At 39.3% G+C, this 10,000-nt stretch overlaps 1 protein-coding gene across 1 annotated transcript in view; it reads left to right on the top strand.

Moving 5' to 3' along the window:
• The window catches only part of LOC138024807 (adhesion G protein-coupled receptor B1-like), a 93,214-nt gene that overhangs the window by 82,486 nt on the left and 728 nt on the right, over positions 1-10,000 (top strand). Inside the window, exons 22-30 of the mRNA XM_068871986.1 lie at positions 1-8; positions 384-453; positions 1,232-1,298; positions 3,015-3,100; positions 3,970-4,096; positions 5,649-5,690; positions 5,959-6,039; positions 8,307-8,411; positions 9,658-10,000. The exon at positions 1-8 is cut by the window's left edge and continues 143 nt beyond it; the exon at positions 9,658-10,000 is cut by the window's right edge and continues 728 nt beyond it. Coding sequence (XP_068728087.1) covers positions 1-8; positions 384-453; positions 1,232-1,298; positions 3,015-3,100; positions 3,970-4,096; positions 5,649-5,690; positions 5,959-6,039; positions 8,307-8,369 — 544 coding nt within the window. The 3' untranslated portion in view covers positions 8,370-8,411; positions 9,658-10,000. The remainder of the gene's footprint in view (positions 9-383; positions 454-1,231; positions 1,299-3,014; positions 3,101-3,969; positions 4,097-5,648; positions 5,691-5,958; positions 6,040-8,306; positions 8,412-9,657) is intronic.

The following is a 10,000-nucleotide window of genomic DNA, read 5'->3' on the forward strand; positions in this document are numbered from 1 at the left end:
TGGTTGGGGTAAGTTTGATTTGCATGATGATTTAAAGCCAAGTAGTTGACTCACCGATAAAAAGAATCGTTAAAATAATTCAGGTTACATAAAATGAGTTATCCGGACAAACAGAATAGATCCTTGGTCGCTGAAATGGCCTAAATTTTCCGACTACCTGATTCTAATAGCTAATTATCAGCTATTTGAAAATTAAGAGCTGTTTGAGCCGTTACAGCATCTTTCCAAAGGGTTCCATAATATAGTATAGCAGTGTGATCACGTGTCCAAATTTCGTTTATCTGATTGGTTGCATTGTAAATCTTCTCTGACAACTGTAAGAAAGTTTTTCCCGACAATGTTCCGATTGATGTCGTTTAATAGTGACATTGTGTTTTTTGCAGCTGGGCCCTTAGTTATTGTGGTTCCATGCTTGTGTATCACAAGAACAGAGGGATATGGAGAGGATAAAACGTAAGAGAATTAAGTTTTTGAAAGTAAACGAATAACGGGGCTGCGTCACGTTCATGATGATAATCATAGAATTCCTTTATTCATTAATTTAAAGTTATGGTTTTACCACTATTGCTTGTATTCTCGCGATCTGATTGGCGTATCTGCCGTTGTCTATAAGAGGGTCGCGTCAACCTTCCCTTGTTGTAATAGCCAATCAGAAGCGCTCGTTTTGAAAAATAAACCAATCAGATTGCGAGAAAGTTATAGACAACGCTTGCTCTTTTTTTGTGTCACGATCTTGCACGAGCATTGAAATAAACATTTTCTTCGACGTTGAATATTGTGGTAAAAAAAATTGAATAAGTCCACAACATTTTAACCACTGTGATGACGAATACTGTTGTCGATAAGAGTACTGACAACGCTGAACCGCATTCGGTTTGTTAATTTCATCACAAGCAAAATGAGTTGGACAAAAAAAACATTATCCGGGCAGAATCTTCAGGCCGACTTCAAGATTACCCAAATACAATCAGTTGAATGTCTTTGGCTTTGCTGTATTTCTTTGATGTTGTTCTACACTTGTTAGTGGTTATTGCCATGCCCCATTGTATCTTTTTGGCAGGCATTTTGCTCATCATGAAAATTTCATATGACAGCGTAATTTACGTTAATAGCGCGTGCTAGTACATAACAATTTGTTATTTAGCCATCTTGATGATTTCAGTTGAAGAAAGATTGTCATTTGTTGCTCTTCTTTGTCGTCATTAATGTTTTCTTTCCTTCTTATTCGCAGATGCTGGTTATCATTTCATTCTGGTCTCATCTGGGCGTTTATTGGACCTTCTCTCACAGTCTTATTGGTAGGTTTATGCAAGATGGTCATGATTAAATACATAAGTGACCCTTATCATCAGGCGCCAAACCTGAGGATTTCACGTGACCACGGTCTTGCAGTCGCGTTTACAGTTTGCAAATTTTCGTCGCAAGAGTCCGCTTTTCTTTTGGTCAGCACCAAGAACACGGACTCTGGCCGCAGCCAAGAATACGCGCGGTCGCGGTAATGGTGTAATGTGATAACCGTTGACGACCGGTATTGTTTCAAATTTTCTTACAAAAAGTGGTCTCATTCGTACATTAGTGGACAAGGCCTTCAAAATCAACAACTCTTGGAGCGGCTTTCACACCGACATCCAACAATTAACATCTATTCTTATGAAAAATTGTTTCCCCTGTAACATTATACAAAGAGTAGTTAATCAATACCTTTATAATGTCCACAACACCTCAGTTGATGCATCCCGGCAGGATGCAAATTACCTTGTATTGGACCCTTTTCCCTTTTAGCGCAACGTAAAATCAGGTTTATCGCCATGAAATATTGTAAGGATTTAGCCTTAGGTTAGCCTTCACTTCCTATAAGTTAAGTAACATGTTTAGAGTGAAGAATTCGATTCCCAATGCGCTCCGTTCCCAGGTGGTTTACAAATTTACATGTGCAGGATGTCATACCTGTTATGTCGGTGAAACCACTAGACATTTTGGCACCAGGGTTCGTGAGCACTTGTTCTCGGATCTATGAACATCTTCAGGCTGTGTAAGAATCGTGTAAGAATCTGTGATCTTAGACTCGGCTCTTCCTAATTTCCAACTTAAGATCAAAGAAGTCCTTCATAAACATCCTTCAACTGAAGTTGGATACTGAGTATCCGAAATATGTCTTGCAAATTTAAAAGTTGTGTCGCTTTTATTAAATGTTTGACATCAATCTTACTGTTACGAAAATTTGGTAATTTATTTATTTATACTCCGACGTACCGACTGACCCAAAATAAGGAAACGCATTCCACGGTAAAAAATAAATTGACGTCTTAACTTGGGTGCATCTGCATGCCAGACCTGCGAGGATCCCCTCTTCACTTTCCTCGCGTGGTCTTTGCGTTCCCACGTTTCCATATTCTTCGTGCTGGATTTCCCGTTTTCCATCCCTTGCAAACGCTTTTCATTCAGTAAGACGCAGGGGTGCAGGGATGGCGCAGTGGTGAGAGTACTTAGTCGCTTCCCACAAATGTGTCCCGGGTTCGATTCGCAGACTCGGTGTCATATGTGTATTGAGTTTGTTGGCTCTCTACTCTGCACCGAGAGATTTTTCTCCGGGAACTCCGGTTTTCCCTGTCCTCAGAAACCAACCTTTGACTTCCTTTGCGTTAATTTGTTGATTCCAGTTTACAGTCTCCCCAATTATAATTAGTGCTCCCAGAAGCACATGACCTGAAGCGTGTAACTTGCAACTCGTTTCCTTGAAACAAAGCTGGGGATTTTTTGGACACCAATTTTATGCCCAAATATGGACAGAAATAAGATCGAGGCTGCACGCCCGAGAAATTGCACTAGCTACGTTATATCCAAATAAGTAAATTTTAAACTCAAAAAACCCCAGCTCTGAACCAAACTTAAAAGCTTCTAGGTCATAAGCTTCTGGTTCTCCAGCGCTAGAACAATAACACTTAATGTTCCTTTCCCTTTTTTTGTCGTGGTTTCTGTGTTCTTGTAATAATAGCGAAACCGTAATATTGCAGATTAACGCCGTCATATTTGTTTGGGTAATACGAGCTATGTTGACAAGTCACAAAATGACGAGTGCCTCACACAAAGAAAAGATCAAGTAAGTATGGGCCATTCATAATGGTGTAAAAATGAAGTGTATTTGCTTTGTTTTGCAAGGATTTGCAGTAGGAAAGATTACAAAAGATGAGAAGAAGTGTAAGTACCGGCGTGGAAAAACTTTGGAGGCACTTTGCAAAATAATAAACGAATAAAGTGATTAGTTTGTAAGAACCGCGACCGTGTGAACTGATGGGAGAGTGGAACAAGAAAATTTGGCTTTATCACTGTTGATAAACGTCAAATGTTTTTACCACAGTGAAAAAGATTGACGGATGACGTTTCGAGCGTTAGCCACTCCTCAGAGCGATTGGTGAACTGTGGTTTGAGTTTAATATAGTAAGTAAGTGGTGGAGTTATCCATTGCCTTTGTTGCGAGAGACACGATAACGACAAACACGAATAAAAAATAATTTGTCAAATGTATAAGCGCAAATTTATTCCATGAGTGTGCCGATTTGAAAAATGAACGGAAAGACCACAGACTATCACGTTAAGGGTATAGTATGAAGGTTGAAATGGCGCGCAATGGCTTTGGTACATATTTATCATATTTTTTTCAACATCGCAAAAATGTTCGCGGAAGCAGTCGGCCAGTTTTCTGTCTGTTTCGCCTATGCAAATCATTTTGCCTAATGTACACGTTTCTCTCGGCGTCTCTCAAATCATGATCTATCGAAAGCCTCTTCTAACGGAAATGTTTGACAAATTTATTCCTTTTACAATTGATTATGATATGCCAGTCAGCGATGTCGACCTCGCTGTGGAGGGGACAGGAAGAAGAGAGATCATGAGAACGAAGTTGTTCAGCTTATTTTTATGGCGTGTTGACCAACTGACATTATTAGTGTATCGCTTTCTTTCTCATAGGCGCGGAATCAAGTCTTCTGTTATACTTTTTCCATTGCTTGGTTTGACATGGGTGTTTGGAGTCCTCGGCTTTGATCAGCATACAGTGGCTTTTCTTTATTTGTTTGCAATCTTCAACTCTCTTCAGGTTTGTTTGTTGTTGAGGAATAGTAATGAGTAGCATGCACCGGATTTATTCTAACTTATAATGCACTTGTCACTGAAAAGTGAACGTTAACTAAAAAATTGAACTTTATATATAACATAAGTAGCTGATTAATGCCAAAACAATTAATGTGACAAATAATAGTAAATACAACGCAAATCAAATCAAATGTTGGTTTTTGAGGAGAGGGGAAACCGGAGTACCCGGAGAAAACCTCTGGGTGCAGAGTAGAGAACCAACAAACTCAACTCACACATGACGCCGAGTCCGGGAACCCAACGAGGCGCGTCTACAACCAGTCTCATATCCAACAAGCGCGAATGGAATAATTGTTTTATTAAATTGCTTAAACTCCAAAAATTTGGAAGTACGAAATACGAGCGAAAAAAGCGAGAAAATCCCAGCAAAATAGATAAAACTTGATGATGATGCGATGTTGTGTAATACCTTGTGGTCAGACAGACGTAGACAAATCACAAACACATTTCTTGCCTTTTCGCTTACTTCTAAACGTCGCAATTTGATCCAAAGTTTCTACAAATTTTTTTCCTCAGTTTTGGCTTTATTCAGAGAAAAATTTCGCTTTCCGGCGAAAACGTTTTTAGCTTCGCAACGCTTAGCGCAATCATTTACCATATAAGGTCAAACTAAGGTGTATGAGATGATAATCGAGATTGAATGAACCAATCAGAGCACGCGAAATGCATTATCCGAGGTTGAGAATTTAATAATTACCTTTATTTTAGGCTTTCATTTAAATTACAACGAGCAAAATAAAAACGTTCAAAATCGACTCTCAGCCTGAGGGATGTTCTTCATACGTTGTTAAAACTTTGGTTAATCTCAGCCTCAACGTTCTTATATAAAAGTTCTTATAAAAAATAGGTAAAAAAATGGTAAGGCCCGTTTTAAACGTCCCATTTCACACGTGACGTGCCGAGTCTGAGAAAAATCTATTGTTTTCGGTCATTTGCGTTAGATTCGGCACATGTGAAATGCGACGTTTAAAACGGGCCTAATTGTCTGTATTCCGTTGAAGACTGGGGAAAAGTGCAAGGGGACACTTTGTTACGGACATTAAAATTCGCGTGCATCTAATTAATAGTGTATAATGGAGCAGTGACAATGCGAGAGGTTTGCTTTTCGCACTTGCCTATATGGACAGACGAGGCTAGCCTTCTTCGCTACAAAAAGCTAACAACCTGGCCCTGCTTATCATCCTCCCTTGCTGTTTAGGGAATGAAATCCAATTGAGAAGCACGCAACCCGACGACTCGGCTGCTAGTGAAATGAAATACGTATTTTTTTAATCTATAATCATAAACCTCAAGATCATTCCTTTATATGAACAGCATTTGATATTGCTGATGTTTAATGTGAATTTCTATATGCAAAATTCCAGATTGTAGCTCAAAAGATAATTAAGCAGTCATGAACTGGAACCGAATTCTTGCTAATATCTTGACTACGTTTTCCGCTATGTAGCCTACAAGTTTACTTTTATGGCTTATGCGGCTCCATTATTTTTTTATAGGGTTTCTTCGTTTTTATTTTCCACTGCGTCTTGGATCAACAGGTTTGTGATGCATTGCCTTGAAAACGCTTTTAACAGTCAAGCTGTATTCAGTCATCACGTGTAAGTTTTACATATAATTAACAAGGTATTTGCCCCCGGTTTCCTCGCATGGCCCTCTACTTGATTAACCATGAAGTTCAGCAAAGTCACGTAGTTTCGGTAAGTCTTGGTGCATCCGACGAAAAAGAACGCCTCCAAATCTTGTTGAAGTCCTGTGTACCCAACAGAAACGAGTACTTTCCATTTAATCTGCAATAATTTAATTCAGGTTCGGGCGACAATAGGAACGTGGTGGGACAAGCGTCGTCGGACAGTTTATCGGAGCTCAAAAGTGGATACCACTCTGAAGGTGAATTTTAAGTTTGACGTTTCTACTAATATAAATTCTCAATTGACCCTGGACAGTTGGTTTGTGATTTCCCCGAGATATCATTGCTGTAGTTATAAATTAGTGCCACATTTTCAGCCTATATTATTCAAGACACTGAGGAAGAGGACGGCAACCGGAAATGGCGTTTTCGCATTCTTAGACGAGGGCTTCGACCAAATTCTTTTATAAAATAATTAGGATAGTACGCCTACTCTCATTGGTCAATAGCTGTGTTTAGATGAGATTATGTAAACACGGCAGTGACATCTCACGAATTTTGATTGGTTATGTATTGTCAGACGCGCGTTGTGATTGGTTGGTAGGAAATATGACCGTGTGTCAAGAAAATCTGTTGCAATCGCGACAGTTATGCAATCCCTCGACTTCGTCTCGGGTTTGCATAACTGTTTCAAATTCTCCCAACCCCTCTCGTGTTTATATCAGGCTATGCAAACACGGAAAACGTGTTCGATTGCTTAAATGCAAAAGAGTAACGACGTCAAGGCTTTCTCTTATAACGCTTCTGACGGCTCAGCGGTGGCTACATGTCTTTGGACTGGGTTATGCATTATACTCACACCTTAACCTGCGATCCAGCGTACTTTTCTTGAGACAGGGCGCTAAAAAAGTAAGTCGTCTGCCGCCCATCTGTCAAGAGTGATGTTATCATGTGTCATGCTATAAATGTGAGCCAATCAGATTTTACCGGAAATTACCTGCACGCTGCGATTCAAGTAAAGACGCTACAAAAACAAAATAGCACTCTGGCTTTGATGTCTGCAATCAAAGCTATTTCTGCAAATCCTTAGCTGCTTGACAGTTGGTGCGGTTTCTCTGTTAAACCATCAAGGAAGAAAGAATTTCGAGATAAAATGGCAGAAAAAGCCCGAGGCGCAATCAACAGTACAATAAACCGGCTTTATTTAAACTCAAATATTTGAGATGCCAATACAAGATGCTATAAAAATAGATATGAGGACAATGGACTTTGAGAAATTCTAGTTTTTCAGCAGCAGCTACTCAGCTATCATTTTGTTAGAAGTGTGTTCAGATTGTTCAGCGATTCCGTAAACAGTGTCGAATTTCTCTGTCAAGCTCGGCTGATTCCCCGAATGTGGCAGCCCTAAAGTTCTATTCGGTTCTTTTTGGATTCGCAACTTGTTGCTTCCGAATATATTCCAACGGACTTGCCACAACTATAAACGTTTTCGAGATGGTGGAAGAAGAGCGATGCATTTTCTTCTAGAATGTTCGGGCCTGTATTAATAACACTATTGCCAAACCCCTCCGCTCTTCCTTTAAAGGTTTTTGAAAAAAAATCTGAAGTCGAAGCAACAGCAGCTGTAAACAGAGCCTAAACATCACTCGTGTTCAAATCCTTCTCGGCGGCCATAATTTCATCAGCTGTTAACCGATTTACAAGAAGTATGATTTGCAATTCTGTAACCAATCGGAGTGAGGCTCCAAGAGCTCTCTTGTTTTTCGGCCAATCAGAGTAAAGTCCAGATTCTGGACTACGGGCAGACGACTCGTTAAGAAATTGTATCAGGCGTACCTTTTCGCACCACGTCTAAGGAAAAGTACGCCTGATCGCAGGTTACTCACACCTCAGTGTACTCACTGTCTTTCATATATAAATGATCTCAAGAGTCCATTACCCAAGATTATAAGAGTCAGGTTTGTTCCCATCAGCGTCAGAAAAGTGTATATTTTTAGACCAAGTTTTGCGGGAAAATCCACGATCTAACGTGGCTAGCCGCGCGAGCAGGCTTTCTCTCTGTCTCAGTCCCTGGGAGAGCCTTGCAAGAACGTACCTTGAACGCGTTCTGGATTGTGCGAATTGCGCTGCCCTGACGTGGGAGTAAATATTTTTCTTGTTCTAAAAGAAGGAAATATTGCAGCAGGTTTCAAATGACAGCTCTAAAAAACTATATAATGAGGCGATAACTGAATTCGATCTTTGGCCGAGGCTTATTCCACTTTCCAAGACTCACTGCTTTCACTTTCCTAACACCTATTCTGAATATGATCACAAAACCGAATCCAACGAGCGATTTCTAAATAGTATTGGTTGATGTGATTTTTTTCGGTTTTTGTGTCTGGCAGTAGTAATTTTCTTCGACTTTGTTGCTATGACGGCACTCAGTGAAAGTTACTAAGTCAGTTTAGCAAGGAAGTGTTGTTGCTGCCTAGACATATCGGAATTGAAACTGTGTCGTGTAATGATTTTTCTTCATTTTCTACAGACCAAGCAAATAAACAGTTTGGTCATTGACAAGTTACCGTGCTCCAGGTTGAAGACTGTGTAATTTGACCGAGTGGGACACTGGACCCAGTTCAGCTCTGTAAAGGTCAGCGAAAGGCTAACAATGCTAATCCATGCAGTTTATTTAACAATTAGACCCATAGCCCTTGCGGGCTACGGGTCAATAGCCCATGAGGAGAAGCCGAATGGCTATTGAAACGTGGCCCTTGAGGGCGAAGGGAGTCTAATTGTTTTAGCATCACCCAACGAGTCGGGCCAGAAAAGGCAATGATAAAATTAGCAAATGCAAGTTGAAAATATATTTATTTGGGAATAAAACGAAAGAAAACGTCACGCTTTTCGCTACTCGAGGACTATTACTAATGGTCCTCTAGTAGCGTAGCCAATCAAAATGCAGCATTTGCATTAGTCCACTAGTTGGGTGAGACTTATTTCGATTAGTCATCGCCAAGGTTCACTTCCTTCAGGCAACGAATCGCGGCACCTATTTAGTGAGTTATTTCTAGCAAGTGGTCTAGGTTGAAACCGGTTTTAATTAGACTGGTCTCCAACTGGACTGTCTGATCCGTTTTGGTGCATGGACAAACAGCCTAAAATAATATATTTAGTTTGCATGGGATAACACACTCTAAACGTATCACCATGGGCGGTAACTGAAAACAGTCTGAATCTTTGATCGATTTAGAAGTTCCTTTATCATAAGTCAAGTCATAGCTTATTATTATTAGTAATTCTTGGGATTGTATATTTTACATATTCTAACATCAAGTCGCAGTATATCTTAAGATGTTTTTGTATACATATATAACTGCAACTTATGCCATGCTTGTATTTTTTCCAGGATTTTACAAATATTTATACTTACATACTTATAATATTTATTTTGTATACTTTCCTTTGCTGCACGCAATTCGGCCTTTGGCTGCAAAGTGTAATGGTTTATCTACCTATCCTTTAGGCAACGATTTCATTAATCTATAAATCACTATTTAAGAACGTTCCAGATTTAATCAGTCTGTTTATTCTTGGAAGACTGACGAGATACTTACTCTAAGAACTTTCCGAGTCGAACTATATAAGCAGTACACTGTCGGCCTTTTGTATTCCTGCTTTGTATTCCCCAGGGCTTAACCAAATACTGAAAGATTTTCATCAAATACAAAAGAAGTCGACGTGGCTGGTAGAGTTCTATTCTTACAAATGAAGGAAGGGTGCAAGGTGTCTGCATCCTCAATCATGATTCAACATGGCTTATTCTCTCTCACTCCGATTATATCTTAAACTCGATCTAATCGTTTTTTCAATGTTTTCTTTGTGCTCATTTGTTACAGGGTGTGGCAGTCATGGAGAAAAGATAAAACAGATAGGGCTTAATAATTTAAAAACAAATTTGTTCAGAGGATGCTGCAAAACACAAAGACAAGGATATGATATTAATTAAAAAATAAAAAGAGTACATAGTAATGTATTTTTATCTAATATAGCCTGTTAATTTAGCCGTGTTATAATAAATGAGTATTTCAAATTGATAAATTGAAAAAATGTATATATTTAAGGCTCAACTGAACCCTCCCCTCCGGTCCCTGCGTTCTATACTTAATCCTTCAAGCTACAATATTTGAATAGTGTCATTTTGGATAGGGTGTTAATCGAAAGGATGTGGATTAATTAGAA

This window comes from Montipora capricornis, chromosome 2 (assembly GCF_036669925.1).
Source record: "Montipora capricornis isolate CH-2021 chromosome 2, ASM3666992v2, whole genome shotgun sequence".
Lineage (NCBI taxonomy): Eukaryota > Metazoa > Cnidaria > Anthozoa > Scleractinia > Acroporidae > Montipora > Montipora capricornis.